Source organism: Capsicum annuum, chromosome 11 (assembly GCF_002878395.1).
Source record: "Capsicum annuum cultivar UCD-10X-F1 chromosome 11, UCD10Xv1.1, whole genome shotgun sequence".
Taxonomy (NCBI): domain Eukaryota; kingdom Viridiplantae; phylum Streptophyta; class Magnoliopsida; order Solanales; family Solanaceae; genus Capsicum; species Capsicum annuum.
In genome coordinates, this window is record NC_061121.1 from 231,576,935 (window position 1) to 231,599,508 (window position 22,574).

At 39.5% G+C, this 22,574-nt stretch overlaps 1 protein-coding gene and 2 pseudogenes across 1 annotated transcript; 2 read left to right on the forward strand and 1 right to left on the reverse strand.

Moving 5' to 3' along the window:
• Window positions 1-786: 786 nt before the first annotated feature.
• Window positions 787-1,367, reverse strand: LOC124889000 (annotated as a pseudogene).
• Window positions 1,368-4,794: 3,427 nt separating this feature from the next.
• Window positions 4,795-22,574, forward strand: part of LOC124885232 — a 31,758-nt pseudogene continuing 13,978 nt past the window's right edge.
• Window positions 19,111-20,837, forward strand: LOC107847147. The gene is made up of 2 exons (XM_016691383.2): window positions 19,111-19,714; window positions 20,499-20,837. The coding sequence occupies exons 1-2, from the start codon at window positions 19,404-19,406 to the stop codon at window positions 20,512-20,514; spliced, it is 327 nt and encodes a 108-aa protein (XP_016546869.1). The 5' UTR covers window positions 19,111-19,403; the 3' UTR covers window positions 20,515-20,837.

The window sequence follows — 22,574 nt, forward strand, 5'->3', positions numbered from 1 at the left end:
AAATATAAAATTTTAGTTAATTAAAGAAAAATTTAATTATTATACTTATTTTCTAATTTTAAAAGCACTTCATTTTTAGTATGAGTTATTTTTATTTTCAGGATTTCTACATTTTTATAAAAATTAAGGGCATTTAGATGATTATACTCCCTCCGTCCCATTTTAGTTATTCATCTTACTCAAAATAAATATTTCAAATTAGTTGATAACTTACTAAATTTTCCTCATTTTATCCCTACAATTAATAGTATACATTATGTGAGAAATTACAATTTTAATATCCATTCCTATACTCAATGAATATCATTAACATGAAAAAGGATAAAATAGTAAAATTTTTCATTCAATTTATAATTTTTTAATCACCATGTAAAATAGAATATGCCTAACTAAAATGGGACAGAGAAAGTACATCTTTAACATGTTGGGGGTGTTTAATTGTTAATAAGAATAGAGTTATTCATGTATTTCAACCATACAATGTTTGATAGATGCATAGAAAATAAATTATTGATATATTAATGGTTAATTCAAATATAGATGTGTTGTATATTTGTAGTCTATATAAAATGTAATTTTCATTGAAACAATTTATGTGCTTTGTATTAGTTAATACTAAATGTATATAAAAAGAACAATTTTTTTTTACGGTTACGTTAAATTATTAAGTACAAAACTTTATAATAAAAAAAAAGTAACTTAAAAGTGATAATCTTTTGTTTTTTTTCTGGCTACTTCATTCGGTGGCAACAATGCTTGTTTCATGCAATTTATCGATTAAAATTATTAATTATTGATTATGTATAATTCATATACAAGGTTTAAACAAAATCAAAGAAAGTTTGACCATTGATTCTTCTTGATCCATCTTGATCACCTTATGATTAGACTGATTCTTGAGAAACTCACTAAATAAGTCAATCTGAGCGTGGAATTGAAATTGCAAAATAAGATCAATCAGTAGACAATCATTCTCGAAGTGTACTCACTTCTGCTTAATCAATCAGTAGACAATCATTCTCGAAGTCTACTCACTTCTTTTTATCCTTGATAAGGCATTAACGAAAAGCATAATAATGAACGCCCTTCAAATAATTCACATGAATCATGACCTCCGCATCTAATTTTGGCAAGACTTTTTTCATTTTTTTGAAGAGTATCTACTTGGAGATCCTTTAAGCCTTTTCTCAATTCCTCCTTTGTAATATTTTCATTTTTCAGCTTTTATTTTTCAAGAACATCAAAATTTTAACATTTGTATGACCTACTTCAAGATCCAAACATAGTTTTCGAATCTCCTTGAGATCAATCATGCCTAGCAACTTATTAGCATACTTTTGAAAGAGATTATCAACAGACATCCCGTAGCATCAATGACAGATTCAATGTGTGGAGATTTGAAACTACTCATTAAATATCATCAAATTGTCACCATGCGATAAAACTTTTACCCTTTCTCATACGTTACATTTTTCCTTTTCTTAGATATTTTCTTTCTACTTTATCTTCATTTTCTCTTGCTTATTAATAGATTTCGTTTGTCGCTAATTTCTAATACTAAATATAAAGAAAATAGTAAATGTCAATTCTTTCTATTATAGTCTTTTATAAAGGTAAAAATTTCAATCAATATTTTTAAGAACCTCGCAATGTTTATTTAAATAAATTAATACAACATTCTCTTATCATATATTTTTTTCTTATCAATTATTTTTCTTTTCTTACCGAATATTTTAAGAGTCTTTAATTTTTCCTGACTTAAAAGTTTTTATTTTATCACAATTCTTCTCATATAGTTTAGAAGTCAATGTTATAACCTTCTGATAATATGTCTAATAAATTATACGAATAGAAAAAAAATTATTACCTTCTCATCACTAATATCACAATCTTTAGGATAATAATTATTGAATTATGTTCAATAGTAAATTATTCTTTAAGCATATAAATTCATGAAAACTTTTATTTATATTATATTTTTACCGCTTTCCTATCAAGCTGATATTTTTCTGTTTATTGATTTGTTGTGTAACGTTTCTAAACTACACTAAAATTTGAAAAATTAATTAAGAAAATATTTGATCAAGTATAAGCTCCCACTTTTAATAATAGTAACAATAATAAAATATAAAAACATCCTCTTTTAATTATTTATCAATTAAAAGTGCAGTGTAAAAAAAAACAACAAAATCCTCATATTCTTGTTCCTATTTCTTGTTAAGCAACTCCAAACTAAGGTACACACTTGACTAACCTGTTGGGATAAGAATTTCCTGCTATACGAACATATTCAACAACTTCTATATTCTTAAGTTTAATGTTAGATTTTAAGTTAGACTCCATAATTATTGCTCTAAGTAAAACTCATACTAATATAATATAGAACAAATAAAAAATATTGATGAAACTAATCAAAACTAAACATATTGTAAAGGACTTTCGGAGGCATATTAATTGGTGTATAATTTAAAGAACCATTTTCTCATGAACACCACAACAACAATCTATTTAGTGTAATTTCACAAAGTATGATTCGGAAAAAATAAAGTCTACTCAATTTTATCCTTATCTTGAAGGTAGAAAGGTTGGCCAAACCTATCAAAGGGAACTTTGAAAGAACATTACAACAAATGGAACAAATAGAAAAAATTAAAGTTATATAATTCAGATTCTGACAAAAAGAGAGAAATTCATTGACATTCACACTGTCAAACTAACAAAACATATTTAAAAATATTTTTGAAAGCACATGAAAAAGATTGACATTTAAAATTGTATTGTTCATACACACAAAGGGATGTAATTACTTCCACTGTAGTGTTGAACTCCCAACTTTGCCAACATAGCATAATAATGTATCTCAGACTTCCTGAGTGGAGGGCATGCAGTTGTTGGCAATGATAAGTTTTCATGTAATTTGTCAAAGTAAAATTTAGAAGCTCATGTTACATCACAGTCAATACTATTTTATATCCATTATATGATCAAAAAAATTATTTTTTCTCCACTAAATTAGATTAACCTTAAAAAAGATTCAATCACTACAATGCTAAAAGAGAAAAAATACTTTACAAACTAAGAAGGAGCAAAAAAAAAAAAAAAAAAAAACAAGCTTCCGAGCTCAGGTAACAACGTATTTTTCGTAGTGTCTTGACTTTTATCACAACATCACCAAATATGATGTCGATAGATAGATCAACGAAACTTATGATAACTTGTGAGATAAGTATTGCAAGCAACCACTAATCTTGTAACATGTATTAAGACAAAATCACGAATGAGAAAAGGTATTGTAAGAACAATGAAGCATATTTGGTAGATACTTGAATTTAGGAAAAAACTGCTGCCACGAAAAAATCTAATAAAATCTTGAAAATAATTAAATAATTATTTTTAAATAGAATTTTAATTGATTTGAAGTTCTAAACATAAGGAAAATAATTATATGACTACTCCTAATATAAGCCTATTTTTGTGGATCAAAATGCGGTATCCTTTTTTTTGCAAGGAAAAGCCAACCAAACCTATTTTATATGGAAAAGGATATCTTGCAAAAGTTTTTCCTTAAAAACTTATCATACGAATTTTTTTAATATATAAATTTTGGTTCTTATTTTTTTTCCTTTTCATAAATAAGCTTTTCCCTAAAAAGTTGCTACCGAAAATTTTCACACATTGCATTTAATTCCTTTTGATATGTGATTCTTTCTTATTTGTTTTTTTCTTCTATATTCTAAATATTTGAATAATAATTTAATGATAATTATTTTTAAAAAATAGTGAAAAGACGATTTTGTCTATTGAAGAGTATTTTAATGAAGGGCAAAAAGTTCAAATCACTTTTGTAAGGGGCTTCACACTTTTAATATATTATATAGAATATAGATTATAGATATAGATATAGATTTGTTGTGTAAATACCTGATGTTTGTTGTGCCTATACGATGTCTTTTATAGACTGTTTTTTGTCTTGAGCCGGGGATCTATCAAAAACAACCTACTATATGGACTGTGTACACTTACCACCTTCTCCAAAATCACTTTGTGAAAGTATACTAAGTATGTTCTCCAAAATCACTTTGTGAAAGTATACTAAGTATGTTATTATTGTTATAGTAATTGTGAAATTTCTACTTTCGTTTTGCTCAAGTAAATAGAACATGCATAAATTGGTTGATTGTCCGATATGGTGTAGCATGGAGAAAAATTTCCCAATGTTGAAATTATTAAAGATACATTTAACCAAGTTCATTTTGTTTGACTATCAAAGAATGAAATTTGATACACATATACAAAAGTTCAATTGAGTCTAACTCAATTGGAAAACTATCTTTGGGAAAAATATACTTACAAACACTTTTAACAAGTTTGGTCAAACTCTAATTGCAACTCAAAAGTGTTTTTTAAATTTATTGGCCAAACATAAACTATTTCTCATCAAAAGTACTTTTTTAAAAAACACTTCTTAAAAGAACACTTAGTAAAATAAGTTGATTTTAGAAACTTGGAACATTTTTTGGGACATATTTTTTTAGAAATATGATTTATATATATTATGTTTAAGAAACAAGTTAATGTATTGTTAAATTTTGAAGAGAAATTTTGAGGAAAAAGTAAAATTAAATTTTGGAGGCTCATTTTCAATTGTACTACTAGGGAAGTTAGTTGTTTAGATATATTTTTTAATAAAAAGTTATTAAATTAAGCTAAAAGATAGTTTACAATGATAGTATACTAATACATATGTTTAAAAATAATATTGATGTGATTCTAAAATATTTTTATTAATTAACAATGAATGCACGTATGTCACACAAAATTCACACAAAATGCCCGTTGGTCGCGCGAGATGCACGTACATTGCATCAGATGCACGTGTGACACACGAGATGCACTTATGATGTACACAAAAACTAATTTTATTGAATCTACTTGAGACCTTTTATTAATATAAATGAAGGATAAATTGATAAAATTAATCATCTTATTTATGATTTCTCAAGTAGTGCGTAAACTACATGATTTTGTTTTAGGATTTATTTTACAAGAGATCGGTTGGGTTCCCCTCCAAAGGACTTCTATGTACAGATAGACACTGGTAGTGATGTGCTGTGGGTTAGCTGTGTTCCCTGTAACGGTTGTCCGATATAGAGTTTAGTTCAGGTTTGAAAATTATTACTTTATTTTATTGGTAATTAAAGATTTTTATTAATCACCAAGTGTGCAGAAAACAACACAGTTTGGGAACAACTCAGCCAACTGATCTCAGATAAACTATCACTAGTACCAATAAATTTGAAAAGCAGTCCTACTACAAATGATTTACTTTACAATCAGTAGCTAGTCTTCCTAACAACTCTTTCTAACTCTAGAAATAGAATTTTCGCATAAGCATTTGACATACATTGAAGTCCTCATATTGCAGACGCTTCCCAACCTTTCTGGCACACCACAGTCGATTTTGGGCCTACGACATGCCCAGATCTCGAGCCCACCCCTAAAACCTGGGGTATAGCACACCGATTTGGATTGAAAATGCCCTATTCGAGCCATTTTGCTCGTTTGACTACCCAAATTGCCCTGTCCACCCCAAAGGCCCACACTAGGCCGCACTCCAGCCTCTCTGGTATGCCCCGATCGATTTTAGAGAACAGTACGCTCGGACCCCGAGCCCACCGCCGGTATCATGGGCTATAGCATATCAATTTATCCCCAAAAAGCTCTGTCCGCCCCGTTTCGCTAGTTTGACCACCAAAATGGCCCCACCAATCCTAAAGGCCCACACTAGGCCGCTCCCCAGCCTCCCTGGCATGCCCTGATCGATTTTGGACCCACGGCATGCCAGGTCCCTGGGCGCACCCTTAGAACAGTGGGATATAGCACATCGATTTTAGCCCAAAAATGCTCCGTTCGTGCCGTTTCGTCCACTTGACCACCCAAATAGTCCCACCCACCCCATAGGTCCACACTAGGCCGCTCTCGAGCCTCTTTGGCATGCCCCAATCAATTTTGGATCCATGGCACACTCGGAACCTGATCCCACCCCCAAAATTATGGGCTATAGCATACAAATTTAGCCTGAAAATGCCCCATTCGTGCCATTTCACCCGTTTGACCATCCAAATGGCCCCGCCTACCCAAAAGGCCCACACTAGGCCATTCCACAGTCTCCCCAGCACATCCTAATAGATTTTGGGCCTACGACACACTTGGTCCCCAGGCCCACCCCCAGAACCGTGGGCAATAGCACACCGATTTAGCCTGAAAATGCCCCATTCGCATCGTATTGCCCGTTTAACCCCCTAAATGGCCTCGCCCACCCTAAAGGCCCATATTGGGCTGCTACCCAGCCTTCCTATCATGCCTAGATCGATTTTGAGCCCATGAAATATTCAAAACCCGAGCACATCCCGAGAATCGTGGGCTATAGCGCACTGATTTAGCCTGAAAATACCCCATTCGCGTCGTTTTGCTTGTTTGACCACCCAAATGGCCCCGCCCACTACAAAAGCCCACACTAGGCTTCTCCCTAGCCTCCCTAGCACGCCTTAGTGAATTTTGGTATCACAGCACGGTCGGATCCTGGGCCCACCCCCGGAACCGTGGGCTATAGCACACCGATTTAGCCCAAAAATGCCTCATTCATAGTGTTTCGCCTATTTGACTGCCTAAATCGCCCTGCCCACCCCAAAGACCCACACTAGGCTGCTCCCCAGCATCCCTGGCATGGTCCAATCGATTTTGGGCTCAGGGCGCATCCGTGCCCCGGGCCCACCCTCGAAATCGTGGGCTATAGCACACTGATTTGGCCCCAAAATATCTCGTTCGCTCTGTTTTGTCTGTTTGACCACCCAAATGGCCCCGCCTACCCCGAAAGCCCATATTATGTCGCTCCCAGCCTCTCTAGCATGTACCGATCAATTTTGGACCCACGACGCTTGAACCTCGAGCCTAAAAATCTAGGATACTAATTTGGCCTAAAAATGCCCCGTTGCGCTGTTTTGTCCGTTTGACCACCCAAATGGCCTCGCCCACCCCAAAAGCCACACTAGGCCGCTCCTCAACCTCCCTAACATGCCCCGATTAATTTTGTCCCTTCGACAAGCCCGAACCCTAGGCCCACCTCTAGAATCGTGGGCTATAGCATAACGATTTGGCTCAAAAATACCCCGTTTGCGTCGTTTCACCCATTTGATAACCTAAATGGCCTCGCCCACCCTAGAGGCCCATAGTAGGCCATTCCCCAACCTACCTAGCACGCCCCGATTGATTTTAGGCCCACGGCACGCCCAGACCCCGAGCCTACCCCCAAAATCGTGGTCTATAACACACCTATTTGATTCGAAAATGCCCTGTTCGCACCGTTTTGCCAGTTTGACCACCAAAAAGGCCCCGTCCACCCCAAACGCCCATACTAGGCCGCTCTCAAGCCTCTCTGACATGCCTCGATTGATTTTGGGCCCACGACACGCTCAGACCCCGGGCTCACCCCTAGAACCATGGGCTATATAGTACACTGATTTGGTCTAAAATTGCCACGTTCGCGTTGTTTTGCCTGTTTTACCTACCAAATGGCCCTGCCCACCCTAAAAGCCCATACTAGGCTGCTCCCCAGCATGCTTCGATAGATTTTGGACACATGACACACCCGGACCCTAGGCCCACCTATGGAATTGTGGGCTATAGCACAACGATTTGACCCAAAAATGTATCGAAAATACTATTTTGCCCATTTGACCACCCAAATTGCCCCGCCCAACTCAAAGGCCCACACTAAGACGCTACCCAATTTCCTTGGCATGCCACGATCGATTTTAGGCCCACGACACACCCTAAGCCTAAGCCCACCCCCAGAACTGTGGGCTATAACGCAACAATTTGGCTCGAAAATGCCTCGTTTGCGCCGTTTCTCCCGTTTGACTACCCAAATATCCTCGCCCACCCCAAAGGCCCACATAGGCTACTTCGTAACCCCCTAGCACGCCTCAGTCAATTTTAGGCCCAGGACAAGCCCGAACCCATAGCCCACTCCAGGAACTGTGGGCTATAGCATACCGATTTGGCTCAAAAATGCCCCGTTTGCATCATTTTCCCTATTTAACCACCAAAATGGCCCTGCCCACCCTAAAGGCTAATACTAGGCCTCTCTCCAGCCTTTCTAGCATGCCCTAGTCGATTTTGGTCCTAAGGCATGCCCGAAACCTGGGCCCACCCCCAAAACTGTGGTCTATAGCACACCAATTTTGCTCGAAAAAGCCCTATTCGCGCATTTCGCTTATTTAAACACCTAAATAGCCTCGTCCACCACAAAGGCCTACACTAGGTCGCTTCCCAACCTCCTTGACACACCCTGGTTATTTTAGGGCCTACGACATGCCCTAACCCCAAGCCTACCCGAAGAATCGTGGGCTATAGCACCGATTTAGCTCAAAAATACCCCATTCACACCGTTTCGCCCATTTGACCACACAAATGGATCCGCACACCCCAAAGGCACATACTAGGACTTTTCACAGCCTCTCTGGTATGCCCCGATCGATTTTGGGCCGACGGCACGCCTGGACCCGAGGCCCACCACTGGAATCGTGAGCTATATAACACACTAATTTGGCTTTAAAATGCCCTGTTTGCGTTGTTTTTCCCGTTTGACCACCCAAATAGCCTAACTCACCCTAAAGACCCACTCTAGGATGGTCTCCAGCCTCTCTGGCACGCCCTGTCAATTTTGGGCCTACAAAACGCCCGAACCCCAGGCCAACCCCAGGAATTGTAGGCTATATCACAGTGATTTGGTCTGAAAATGCCTCATTCACGATGTTTTGCCTATTTGACTACCCAAAAAGCACCGCCTACCCAAAAGGCCCATACTACGCCGCTTTTTAATCTCCCTAGCAGGCTACAATCGATTTTGGGTCCACGGCATGCTCGGACCCCGATCCCACCCTTACAACCGTGGGAAATAGCATACAAATTTGGCCCAAAAATTCCTTGGTCAAACTGTTTTTCCCGTTTGACCACCCAAGTGGCCCCACCCACCCTAAAGGCCCTTACTAGGCTGCTCCATAGTCTTTCTAAAATACCCCGATCAATTTTGGGCATACAATACGCCCAAAAATTGGGCCCACCCCCAGAACCGTGGGCTATAGCTCACCGATTTAGCCTAAAAATGCCCCGTTCGCGCTATTTTGCCTATTTGGCCACCCAAATGGCCTCGCCCACCCCAAAGTCCTGTACCAGGCCGCTCTCCAGCGTCTCTGGCATGCCCTGATTGATTTTGGTCCCACCACATGCTCGTACCCCGAGCCCACCCCTAGAACCATGGGATATAGCATACTGATTTGCTCTGAAAATGCCCCGTTCGTGCCGTTTTGCTCGTTTGACTATCCAAATGTCCTCGCCCACCCTAAAGGACCACACTAGGCCACTCCGCAGCCTCCCTGGCACACCCCGGTCAATTTTGGGCACACGACACGCCCGGAGCCCTGGTCTAACCCCGCAACAATGGGATATAGCACATAGATTTGGCCCAAAAATGCCCTATTCGTACCGTTTTGCCCATTTGACTACCCAAATATCCTCGCCCACCCCAAAGGCTCACACTAGGTCGCCTCCCAGTATCCCTTGCATGCCTTAGTCAATTTTGGTCCTATGGGACGCCCGGACCCTGAGCCACCCCCAAAACCATGGGCAATAGCACACCAATTTGACCTGAAAAAGCCCTGTTCTTGCCGTTTCACTCATTTGACCACCTAAATATTCCCTCCCAACCCAAAGGACCATACTAGGTCGCTCCCCAACCTCTCTGACACACCCTGATTGATTAGGTCCAGCCGCATGCCCAGACCCCGAGTCCACCCCCAGAACCGTGGACTATAATACATCGATTTGGCCTAAAATCGCTCCATTCACGCTGTTTTACCCATTTGACCACCCAAATGGCCCCGATCAGTACAAAGCCCCACATTAGTCACTTTCCAGCCTCTTTGACATGCCTCGATCGATTTTGGGCCTACCCCTGGAATCGGGGGCTAAACCATACTAATTTGGCCTGAAAATGCCTTATTCGCATTGTTTTGCCTGTTTGACCACCCAAATGTCCCCGCCTACCTTAAAGGCCTGCACGAGGTTGCTCTACAGCCTTCCTGAAATGCCCTAGTCGATTTTGGACACATGGCAAGCCCGAACCTCGGGATCACCCCAGAACCGTGAGCTATAGCATATCAATGTGACCTAAAAATTCCTCGTTCGCGTTATTTTGCCCGTTTAACTACCCAAATATCCTCGCCCACTCTAAAGGGCCATACTAAGCCACTCTCCAGCCTCTCTGGCAAGCCCCAAATAATTTTAGGCCCCGGCACGCTCGGGCCCCGAGCCCACGGCATGCTCGGGCACCAGGCCCACCCTTGAAATAGTGGGCTATAGCACACTGATTTGGCCCAAAAATTCCTCATTCATTTTATTTCGCCCGTTAGACCACCCAAATAGCCCTGCCTACCCCAAAAGACTACACTAGGCCTCTCCCCAACCTCTTTGGTATTCCCCAGTCAATTTTACGCCCATGTCACGCCCGTACCCCGAGCCCAACCCTAGAACAATGGGCTATAGCACATTGATATAGCCTGAAAATGCCTCTTTCACGCCGTTTCACCCGTTTGACAACCTAAATGGCCTTGCCCACCCAAAAGGCCTTTATTACGCTGCTTTCCAACCTCCCTGGCATGCCCCGATTGATTTTTAGCCCACGACACGCCCTAACCCTGAGTCCACTCTAGGAATCGTGGGCTATAGCCTACCGATTTGGCCCAAAAATTCCCTATTTATGCTGTTTCACCCATTTGACCACCCTAATGGCCCCTCCTACCTCAATGGCCCACACTACACCATTCCCCAGCCTCAATGGCACACCCCGATCGATTATGGGCCCATAATAAGCTCGAACCCCATGCCCACCCCGAAACAGTATGCTATAGCACACCAATTTAGTCCCAAAATACCCTGTTTGTGCCGTTTTGCATGTTTGACAACCTAAATAGCCCTGCCCACTTCGATGGCCTATACTAGGTTACTCCAAAGCCATCCTAGCACACTTCGATTGATTTTGGGCCCACGATACGCCCGGACTCTGACCCCATCCCTAGAACTATGGGCTATAGCACACTGATTTGGCCTAAAAATACCCCGTTCGCGCTGTCTCGCCTATTTGACTACCCAAATGGCCCCGCCCATCCCAAAGGCCCATACTAGGCCGCTACTAGCCTCCATGACGCACCCCGGTTGATTTTCAGCCCTCGACATGCTTGGACACCGGGAACACCCCCGAAACCGTGGGCTATAACACACTGATTTAGCTCGAAAATGCCATGTTCGCACCATGTTGCCCGTTTGACCACCCAAATAGCCCTGCCCACCCCAAACGCAAACACTAGGCCGCTTCCCAACCTCTCTGGCATGCCCTAATTGATTTTAGGCTCAAAGAACGCTCGTACCCTTGGCCCATCTCGGAACCGTGGGCTATAGCACACCAATATAGCTTGAAAATGCCCCGTTGGCGCTGTTTTGCCTATTTGGCCACCCAAATAGCCACGTGCACCCCATAGGACTATACTAGGCCGCTCTCTAGCCTCCTTGGCATGATCTGATTAATTTTTAACCCATGACATGCCCGGAACACGAGCCCACCCATGGAACCATAGGCTATAGCATAACGATTTGCCCTAAAAATGCCCTGTTTGCATCGTTTTGCCCATTTGACCCCGAAGGCCCATACTAGGCCGCTCTTTAACCTCCCTAACATACCTCAGTTGATTTTAGGCCCACGACACGCCCTTACCTAGGGCTCACCCCCAAAATCGTGGGATATAGCACACCAATTTGGCCCGAAAATGCCCTGTTCGCGTCGTTTTGCCCGTTTGACCACCTAAATTGCCCCACCTACCCTAAAGGCCCACACTAGGCTGCTCTCTAATTTCCTAGCAAACCTCGGTTGACTTTGGGGCCACGACACTCCCAGACCTCAGCCCACCCCAAAACCGTGGTCTATAGCACACCGATTTAGTTAAAAAATGCCCCATTTACGCCGTTTAGCCCATTTAACCACCCAAATGGTCCCCACTTCTCAAAGGCCCACACTAGGTCGCTCCCCAGCCTCCTTGTCATACCATTTGATTTTATGACCACAGCACGCCCAAACCTCGGGCTCATCCCCGAAATTGTTGGCTATAGCACACTGATTTGGCCCAAAAATGCCCCGTCCGCACCATTTTGCCCGTTTGACCACCCAAATGGCCTCGCCCACCCCAAAGACCCACACTAGGTCGCTCCCCAGCCACCCTATCATGTCTCAGTTTATTTTAGGCCCATGGCACGCTCAGACCCTTGTCCTACCCCCAGAACCGTAGGCTATAGCACACCGATTTGGCCCAAAAATGCCCTGTTCGCATAATTACTCCCATTTGACCTTACAAATGGCCCCGCCCAACTCAGAGGCCCATACTAGGCTGCTCCCCAACCTCTCTGGCATACTTTGGTCGATTTGGACCTATGGCACGCCCAAACCTCGGGCCTACCCCAGGAACCGTGGGCTGTAGCACACTGATTTGGCATGAAAATGCCCTGTTTATTTTGTTTTGCCCGTTGGACTATCCAAATGGTCTCGCCGACTCCAAAGGCCCATATTAGGCTGCTCCCCAGCCTCACTGGCATGCCTCGATCGATTTTAGGCCCACGGCCTGCCCTGACCTCGGACCCACCCTTGGAACCGTGGGCTATAGCACATTAGTTTGGCTCGAAAATGCCCCATTCACACCGTTTTAAACGTTTGACCACCCAAATTGCCCTGCCCAGCCAATTGGCCAACACTAGGCCACTCCCCAGCATCCTTGGCACTCTCCGATTGATTTTGGGCCAACAGCACGCCCGGGCCCCGAGCCTACCCCCGGAAACATGGGCTATAGTATACTTATTTGGCCCGAAAATACCCCGTTTGCGCCATTTCACCTGTTTGACCTCCCAAATGGTCCATCCCACCCCAAAGCCCCACACTAGATTATTCCTCCGCCTCTTAGACACGCCTCGATCAATTTTTAGCCATGAAACGCCCGAACCCCAGGCCCACCCCCGAAACCATGGGCTATAGCACACCGATTTAGCCCAAAAATTCCCCGTTCGTGCTGTTTCACTCGTTTGACCACTCAAATAGACCCACCCACCCCAAAGGCCCATACTAGGCTGCTCTTCAGCTTCCTTGGCATACCTCGAATGATTTTGGGACCACAAAACGCTCATACCTTGGGTCCACCCCCAAAACTGTGGCTATAGCACACCGTTTTAGCTCAAAAATGCCCTGTTCACGCCATTTCGCCCGTTTGACCACCCAAATGGACCCATCTACCTCAAAGACCCATACTAGGCCTCTCTTCAACTTCTCTGGCATGCCCCAATCAATTTTGGACCCAAGGCACACCTAGACCCCTGGCCCATCTTCGGAACAGTGGGTTATAGCATATCGATTTGGCCCAAAAATGCCCCGTTCGCGTTATTTCACTTGTCTGACTACCCAAATGGCCCCCGCCCACCCCAAAGTCCCATACTAGGTTATTTCCCAGCCTCCCTGGCATGTCTCAGACAACTTTGGGCCTACGGTACGCTCAGACCCTGATCTACCCCTCGAAACTGTGGGCTATAACATTCTAGTTTGGTTCGAATATGCCCCGTTCGCACCATTTTGCCTGTTTGACCACCCAAAAGGCCTTGCCCACTCCAAAGGCCTACACTAAGCCGCTTCTTAGCCTTACTGACATGCATTGATCGATCTTTCGCCCATGGTACGTCCGGACCCCAAGCCCACCCCCAAAATCATGGGCTATAGCACACCAATTTTGCCTAAAAATGTCCCGTTTGTGCCGTTTCACCCGCTTGACCACCCAAAGAGTACTGACCACCCCAAAGGCCCACACTAGGCTGCTCCTCAGCCTCCCTGATATGCCTCGGTCGATTTCAGGCTCATGAAACTACCGAACCCTAGGCCTACCCCCAAAACCGCGGGCTATAACAAACTGAATTGGCTCAAAAATATCTCGTTTGCACTATTTCACTCGTTTGACCACCCAAATAGCCCACCCTACCCCAAAGGCCCACAGTAGGATTCTCCCCAACTTTCTTAGCACGCACCAATTTTAGGCTCACAAAATGCCTGAACCCCAGACCCACCCTCGGAACCGTGGGCTATAAAACACCGATTTAGCCTAAAAATGCCTCATTTGTTTCGTTTTGCCTGTTTGACCACCCAAATGATCCTACCCACCCCAAAGGCCCACACTAGGCCGCTCCCAGCCTCCTAGGCACGCCTCGATCAATTTTGGTCCACCACACGTCCAGACCCCAGACCCACCCCGGAACTGTGGTCTATAATACACCAATTTGGCCTAAAAATTTCTCATTCGTGTTGTTTCGCCTGTTTGACCTCCCAAATGGCCCTGACCACCCAAAGTCCTATACTAGGTTGCTTCCAGCCTCCCAGGCATGCCTCGATTAATTTTTGGCCTACGATATGTCCGTACTTTGGGCCCACCCTCAGAATCATGGGCTATAACATACCGAATTATCCCAAAAATACCTCGTTTGTGCTGTTTTAGCCAGTTTGACCACACAAATGGTTCCGCCCACCCCAAAGGCCCACACTAGGATGCTTCCCAACCTCTCTGGCCCACCTCGATTAATTTTGGGCCCACGAAAATATCGAAACCCGGTCCCCCCAGAACCATGGGCTATAACACACCGATTTGGCCTGAAAATACCTCGTTCGTGCCGTTTCGCCTGTTTGAATACCTAAATAGCCTCGTCCACCCTAAAGGCCCACACTGGGCTGCTCCTAATCTCTCTCACATGCCTCGATCAATTTTGGGCCCACAATACACCTGGAAGCCGGGCCCACCCCCAAAACTGTAGGCTATAACACACCGATTTGGCCTAAAAATGCCTCGTTTCTGCCGTTTTGCCTATTTGACCACCCAAATGGCCCCGCCCATCCCAAAGTCTCATACTAGGCTGCTCCCCAGCCTCTCTGGAATGACCTAATTGATTTTTGGCCCATGACACACTCGAACCTTGGGCCCACCTCAAAACCATGGGCTATAACACACCAATTTGGCCTAAAAATGGCCCATTCGTGCTGTTTCCCCCATTGGATCACCTAAATGGCCCCGCCCATCCCAAAAGCCCATACTAGGCCATTTCTCAGCCTCTTTGGCATGCCCCAGTCTATTTTAGTCCTATGGAACGCTGGGATCTCCCCCGGAACCGTGGGCTATAGCACACCTATTTGGCCTGAAAATTCCTCGTTCGCGTTGTTTCGCCCATTTGACCACCCAAATGGCTTCGCCCACCTAAAGGCCCACACAAGGCCGTTCCCCAGCCTCTCTGGAATGCCCCTATCGATTTCGGGCACACGGCACGCCCGAACCCCGGCCCTACCCACAGAATCGTGGGCTTCAGCATACCGATTTGACGAAAAAATGCCCCATTCTCGCCGTTTCTCCCGTTTGACAACCCAAATGGCCCCGTGCACCCCAAAGGCTCACACTAAGCTACTCCTCATCCTCCCTGGTATGCCCCAATCAATTTTGGGCCCACAACATTCTCGGACCTTGGGCCCACCCCAGAGTGGGCTTTAACACACCGATTTGGCCAAAAAATACCTCGTTTGCGCCGTTTTGCTTGTTTGTCTGTCCAAATGGCCTCTCCCACCCCAAAGGCCCATACTAGGCCGCTCTCCAGCCTCCCTGGCATGCCCCAGTCGATTTTAGGCCCACGAAACACCCGAACCCCTGGCCCAACCCAAAACCATGGGCTATATCACACTGATTTGGTCCGAAAATGCCCCATTTGCATTGTTTCGCCCGTTTGACCATCCAAATGGACCCGCCCACCCCAAAGGCCCACTTTAGGCCACTCTCTAGCCTCCCTGGCACGCCCCGACCAATTTTGAGCCCACAGGAATATTGACCTATGTTGTTGAGTTTTGTGTGCTTCAAATAAAGTGAATATGGATAATGATTTTTATGAATTTGAAGCCCATGATCTTTGTTAATATGATATAGGGTCAGTATTCGTTGATTGGTAGATGTGTGTTGATCATGAAAATAGTGAACTTTGAAAAAAAAATGTTTTTGTTTCTAAAGTGAAAAAATGATATTTGAAAATTGGAGAAAATATTGACCTACTTTGATGAGTTTTTGTCTGAATTTAGAAAAATTGATATGGGCTTTGTGAATTTGAAGTCCATTGGGCTTGTTAGGATAGTGGATTTGGGCTTTAGGTATTTAAAGTCCATTAGAAAAGTGATGTGGGTTTTGTGAATTTGATATTAGAAAATTAAAAGGGAAAGGACAGAAATAACACTTCAAATTAAACTATTTCTACGAAAATGGCCATAAAATTTAAATTTCACTTCTAGCCATTTCAATTTGTTGGCTTGTTCTATACCGTTTCTACACATCTTCTATATAGTTTCTATACATGTCCTATACATGTAAATGTTCTATACGATATTATACAGTTTCGATACACAATTTATATAATAATTATTCATTTTTTTTACACATTTTATACAACAATTATATGATTTTTATACACTTTTTATACATTTTTTATATATATTTTATACATATACATATTTGATAGAACTATACAATTTGTATCCATATATATTATATAGATACATATTCTATATGACAATTATACCTTTTTTATATAATTATATTTAATTATTATTTTTAAACAATAAAAAAATAGAATATTATTTTAGTTAAAAATTTATAGCAAAAAATAATAGAAATATTTTTGAAAGGGCCAAATGGCCCTTGAAAACTGTATCAGTATTGCATATGGACTATATCATCATTGTATATGGATTGTATTTGAACTACATGAGCCAAATGACCCAAAATAGGAAATGACTATAAAGTGAAAATATTATACCCGACTGACCACTTTTTGAAAAAATGTCAAACTTGGGCTATTTATTTTAAAATGCTACACAATGTCTTTTTGCCAAAATTAAATACAAGGTTTTGTGAATTTGAAGTCCATCAAAAAAGTAAATGTGGACTTTGTGAATTTGAAGTCCATTAGAATAGAGGATTTGGGCATTGTGAATTTGAAGTTTATTAGAATAGTGGATTTGGGCTTTGTGAATTTGAAGTTCGTTAGAAAAAGTAAGTTAGCTTTTGGCCATAAATTCTATTTATGGAAAGTCATTTTTCATAAAATTTCATCATGTGTTCGGTCATAGTTTTAAAAAAAATATTTGATTTTCTTAAGAAATATATTAATATTCATGAGTTCTAAAAACTATTAAATTTATCCATAACTTTGTATTATCAGTTGATAATGAATATTTTTCATGATAAAAATTAAAGTAATGAATTATAAGTTCCAACCTTTTTATAAACAATTTCACACGTCAGTGTCGAAGATACCGAAGATTTCTCAACTAACAAAGAAACATCCAATTTTTCTACTTATGTTACTTTCAACAAGTGCTATGCAATAATATTATTACATACTCGAGTCAAATACCAAAATTTATGATGAAATTGATTGGCAAATAGATATAAGTTGATATTGATAAACAATGGATGTTTTTATATAAAAAAATTGTAGTAAAGATTAAATTTTTAACAGCTCTTTAATGATAGAATTTGATCCAAAAACTACTTTTTTGAAAATTTAATTTTTTTTTCAAAAAATATGGGCACACATATTTTGTCAAATTTGTACTCAAAAACTATTTGGGTATGCCAAATGAATCCTAAAAAGTGGACTTTGTGAATTTGAAGTCCATTAGAATAGTGAATTTAGTCTTTGTGAATTTGAAATCCTTTAAAATAATGAATTTAGGCTTTGTGAATTTGAAGTCAATTAGAAAAATTGGTGTGAGCTTTGTGAATTTGAAATCCAGTAGAATAGCAGGTTTGGGCTTTATTAATTTGAAGTTCATTAGTAAAGTAGATGTGAGTTTGTAAATTTGAAGTCCATTAGAATAGTGGATATGTGCTTTGTGATGTTTGAAGTCTATTAGAAAAGTCGATATGGGCTTTGTGAAGTAAATATGTTCTTTATAAATTTAAAGTCCATTAAAAAAGTAAATGTGGGCTTTCACCATAGAAAACTTGGTTCTTTCACTCCTTGCTGGCAGAGCGGCATACAAAAAAAAAAGAAAAGAAATTAAAGCGAAGGGCTTTTTCTATAACAACAACTCAATAATATTGTAAGATACTACCATACATACCTTAGACTATCTTTTCAAGAATAGCTCGAATTTCATTAAAATAGTGGAATTGGACTTCGCGAATTTGATGTCCATTTAAAAAGTGGATGTGGGCTTTGTGAATTAGAAGTTCATTAGAAGAGTGGATATGGGCTTTGTGAACAAAAATACATTAAAAAGTGGACGTGGGCTTTGTGAACTAGAAGTACATTAGAAAAGTGGATGCGGGCTTTGTGAATTAGAAGTCTATTAAAAAAGTGGATGTGGGGTTCGTGAATTTGAGGTCTATTAGAAAAGTGGATGTGGGCTTTGTGAATTTGAAGTTTATGAGAAAAGTGAACGTGGGCTTTGCGAATTTGAAGTCCATTAGAATAGTGGATGTGGGCTTTGTGAATTTCAAGTCAATTAGAAAAGTGGATGTGGGCTTTGTGAATTTGAAGTCCATTAGAGTAGTGGATTTGAGTTTTGTAAATTTAAAGACTATTATAATAAGGGCAAATAACATAAATGCCAACATTTTAGAAGTAATTACATCCCATTTCACTTTTTAAAATTAGTTTAGTCTTTCTTCCTTTTAATATACATTCCTTAAAAGACATATACATAACAAGTAATGTATATTGTAATCTGTTAGAGTCCTGGAAAACAGGGAGTAACGAACATTCAACATTCATTGATGTAAATGACACAACTAATTTAATACGTGGATTACTGCTTTCCATAAATCATGTATCATCAACGGAATTTTAAATTTTAAAAATCACAAAAACATAAAAACGCGAATCTGAAGCAAAACCATAAATCAAAAATCAAATTTCATCTCTGTTTTTTGTTGTTTACTGAAGAGAGCAAATTATTTTGAATTATTAAAGATGTTGCTAATCTTTTAAGGTACTCGGGTAAATGGAGATCCCAAACAGAATATGTGAATTATAAAAGTAAAGGGATTGTTTTTGCTGAATCAGTAAATTATCTGAGGTTGATTTCATCGATTGCTGGTGAACTAAACATTGACAAAACTCAAAAAAATATTGATGTACGTTATGTTGTTGACGGGAATGATTCACCTTTTCATATCCGTAACGATAATAACGTACGATTGTATGTCGAGTTACAAAAATGTCAACCGGCATTCATGATGTATCCATTATGTATTTCAACAATAGAAAAATATGAAGACGATATATTGTTCAATAGGGAAACAGGAGCTGTGGTTTGCCTTGAAGGTGTTGAATCTGATGCTTTGGTTTTATCTGTTGCTGAGACACAAAATAAGTATGCTTTGTATGTCCCGGAGGTTGAAGATAACTTGATATGTGATAGCAAGAGTATTGATGTAAAGATGAAACAGATGTATAAGGACAAAAATATGCTTGTTTCAGTGATGTCGAAATATAAGGTGACTAATGGATTCAATGTTAGAGCAAAACGATCAGACAAAAAAAGGTGAAATCGTATCTTTTTTATACTAAGTAGTACGATATATGAAATCTTGAATGTTTTATATTATTTTTTTTTAATTAAAATGTTATATATAGTTGCATGAACATGTGTATTTTTTTTGTGCTAAAACTAAAATTGAAATACAAATTATCAGTGTGGCTTTTGCAATATTTGTTTGTTAGTATGTTGAAGTTATGTATGTTTATGCAAGGTAATACATACAACACAACTGATTATCATTTTTTTGTGTATAATATTTGTGAGGTGCTTGGTAAATATAAATATAAGTTGCTATGTATATGTTTTAAATTGTTTATATTAGCAGTTTTTGTAAGGTAAAACGGTTATGTATATTAAAACATTTACATGAGCAGTTATGTATGTGTAAATATATACATAACTGGTAACATGTCAGTAGATTTGTTATTTAATCCATAATCTGCATATTTTGTCTTTAAAATTTATTACGTGAATTATTATATTGTATATAACTATCCTTGATGAAATATTATGCATGTCTACACTGTATTATGATGGATTTGTAACAATTAAATCGTTTAAACTTATGAAATGATGCAAAATATAACATGTGAATAGCGTTTTTTACATTTCAGCTATGTACTCCGCTGTTATAATGAGGAATATACGTGGAAGTTGGAAGCATCTAATTACAAAAAAATCGATGTTTTTATGATTCAAAAATTTAATCCAGAACATACATGCAATTTGAGGGATAGGGTACTGCAAAATATTTTGGTGACAACTTCTTTTTTATGTGAATTTACAGCTCCAAAACTAGTTAACTATAAGAGAAGGCACACACCGGGGGACATCATTGAAGAAATGAAAGTTATATATGGTGTGGATATAAATTATATGAAAGCATGGCGTGCGAAGGAGCATGCCATCGCTTTGCTTAGGGGTGGACCTGCGGATGGTTATAGACAGATGCCGAGATATATTTATATGTTAAAAATGTATATCCTAATTCACACGTTGCAATGCACAAATCATCCCATGTTAAGGGGTTTTGAGTATTGCAGACCTGTTGTTGTTGTTGACGGTGCACATTTAAGTGGACCATATCAAGGCACTTTCGTCTCAGTAAGTACTCTCGATGGTGCAGGTATGTGAAAAATAATAAATCCCTATTTTTTTTTTTGAAACATACATTGTATTTCATATTTTTTTTTAAGTTATTGAAAAAAATTCGTTAACTTGTTTTTGTATTTTTTTTTTAAAAAGTAAAAATTATATTTATTATCACGTACGTAGTTATGTATATTCTAATAACATATGTTAACTATGTATATGTTAACACATATAAAGATTTTGTCCAATATACTTTTAAAAAAATCTTGTTGTTCTTTTACTGATACAGTTTTTACTTAATTTAGAATGTATATTATCACTTGCGTATGAGGTTGTGGATACTGAGAATGATAATTCATGGACATGATTTTTCAATTAGTTCAACGTTGCATTTGGTGAACGTGAAAACATGTGTGTTGTATCTGATAGGAACGAAAGTATTATAAAAGCTGTCAGTGTCATATATCCAAATGTCCCACATCTTGCGTGCATATGACATCTTTGAAAAAATGTTTATAGTAACTTTTGTAAGAGGAAAGAAAGTATCACTGATTTGTTTTATTCAATGGCTAAAGCTTATAGGAAAGATGATTTTGAATATTTGATGGCAAAGATTGAAAAAGTTGATTCGAGAGTGAAAAAATATTTACAAGAAGCTGGATATGAAAAGTGGAGTAGATGTCATTCATCGGTAAATAGAGGTCGGATTCCGACCTCGAATATTGCTGAGTGTATTAATGATTGTTTGGTAGAGGCCCGGGGATAGCCAATATATGAATTCTTAGAAGAAGTTCGAATATTATTTGGTTCTTAGAACTGTAAGAACAGTGAAATAGCTTCTTATGCAAATACCACTTTGGGTCATCGATTTGAAGAAATTCTTACTCTCAACGGTGTGAAAGCTTTGAGAATGACGGTATGTATAAGCTTTAACTTTTTGAAATGTGCATTTATATGTAGTATTTGTTTGACTGAAAAGAAGTCTATTTAAATTTAAATTTTCAGTAAAAAATAATTGGTTGGAATTTTGTTATTTATTGTTCAGGTGAAGGCTTCTTCAACATATATATATATTTGGTTTATGAATCAGGAAGAAGATACATTGTTGATCTAGAAAATGGCTCATGCAACTGTGCGAGGTTTTAAATAGATTAAATACCTTGTGCTCACGCTATAGCTGTATTAAAGTCTAAACATGTAAAAGATTTTGGAGAATACTGTTCAGAATACTACAAGCCAAACACATTGGTCAAGACATATGAAGTTCCAATCGTGCCAATGCCAGACAAAGAAAGACTGGGATGTTCCAAGTAGTGTAGATGAGGAAGAAGTGTTGCCACCGTTATATAAAAGACTTCTAGATAGACCAAAGAAGGGGAGAAAGAAGAAATCAAGTGAAACACTTTCTTCAAGCACAAACCGTTGTGGACGATGCGGCTATGAAGGGCACAATAGACGTTCAGGTAATTTTTTTTCAAAGGAGAACTAGTTTATTGTTTTGCTATACTCTTGAAGAGTACTAATTGACTTATTTCCGTTTTTCAATTTTGTTTCTTTGAAATAAATTTTTGTTTATTTTGATTTTAATTGTACTGTTAATTTATTTTTCTTATTTGTGATTTTTATGTATATGCTAGTGTATTTTCATAAGTTCTTTGAAATATTCTAGAGTAACACAGTTATGTATATTATTAAACAATGGTAACCTGTATATCATAAAACGTACATAGATCCAATGTAAAAACTGTAATGTGTAAGTTTAATTTTTTTA

What these genes read in the sequence shown, in the direction of transcription:
- LOC107847147 (XM_016691383.2), top strand. Translation starts at nt 19,404, where the DNA reads ATGATGTATCCATTATGTATTTCAACAATAGAAAAATATGAAGACGAT.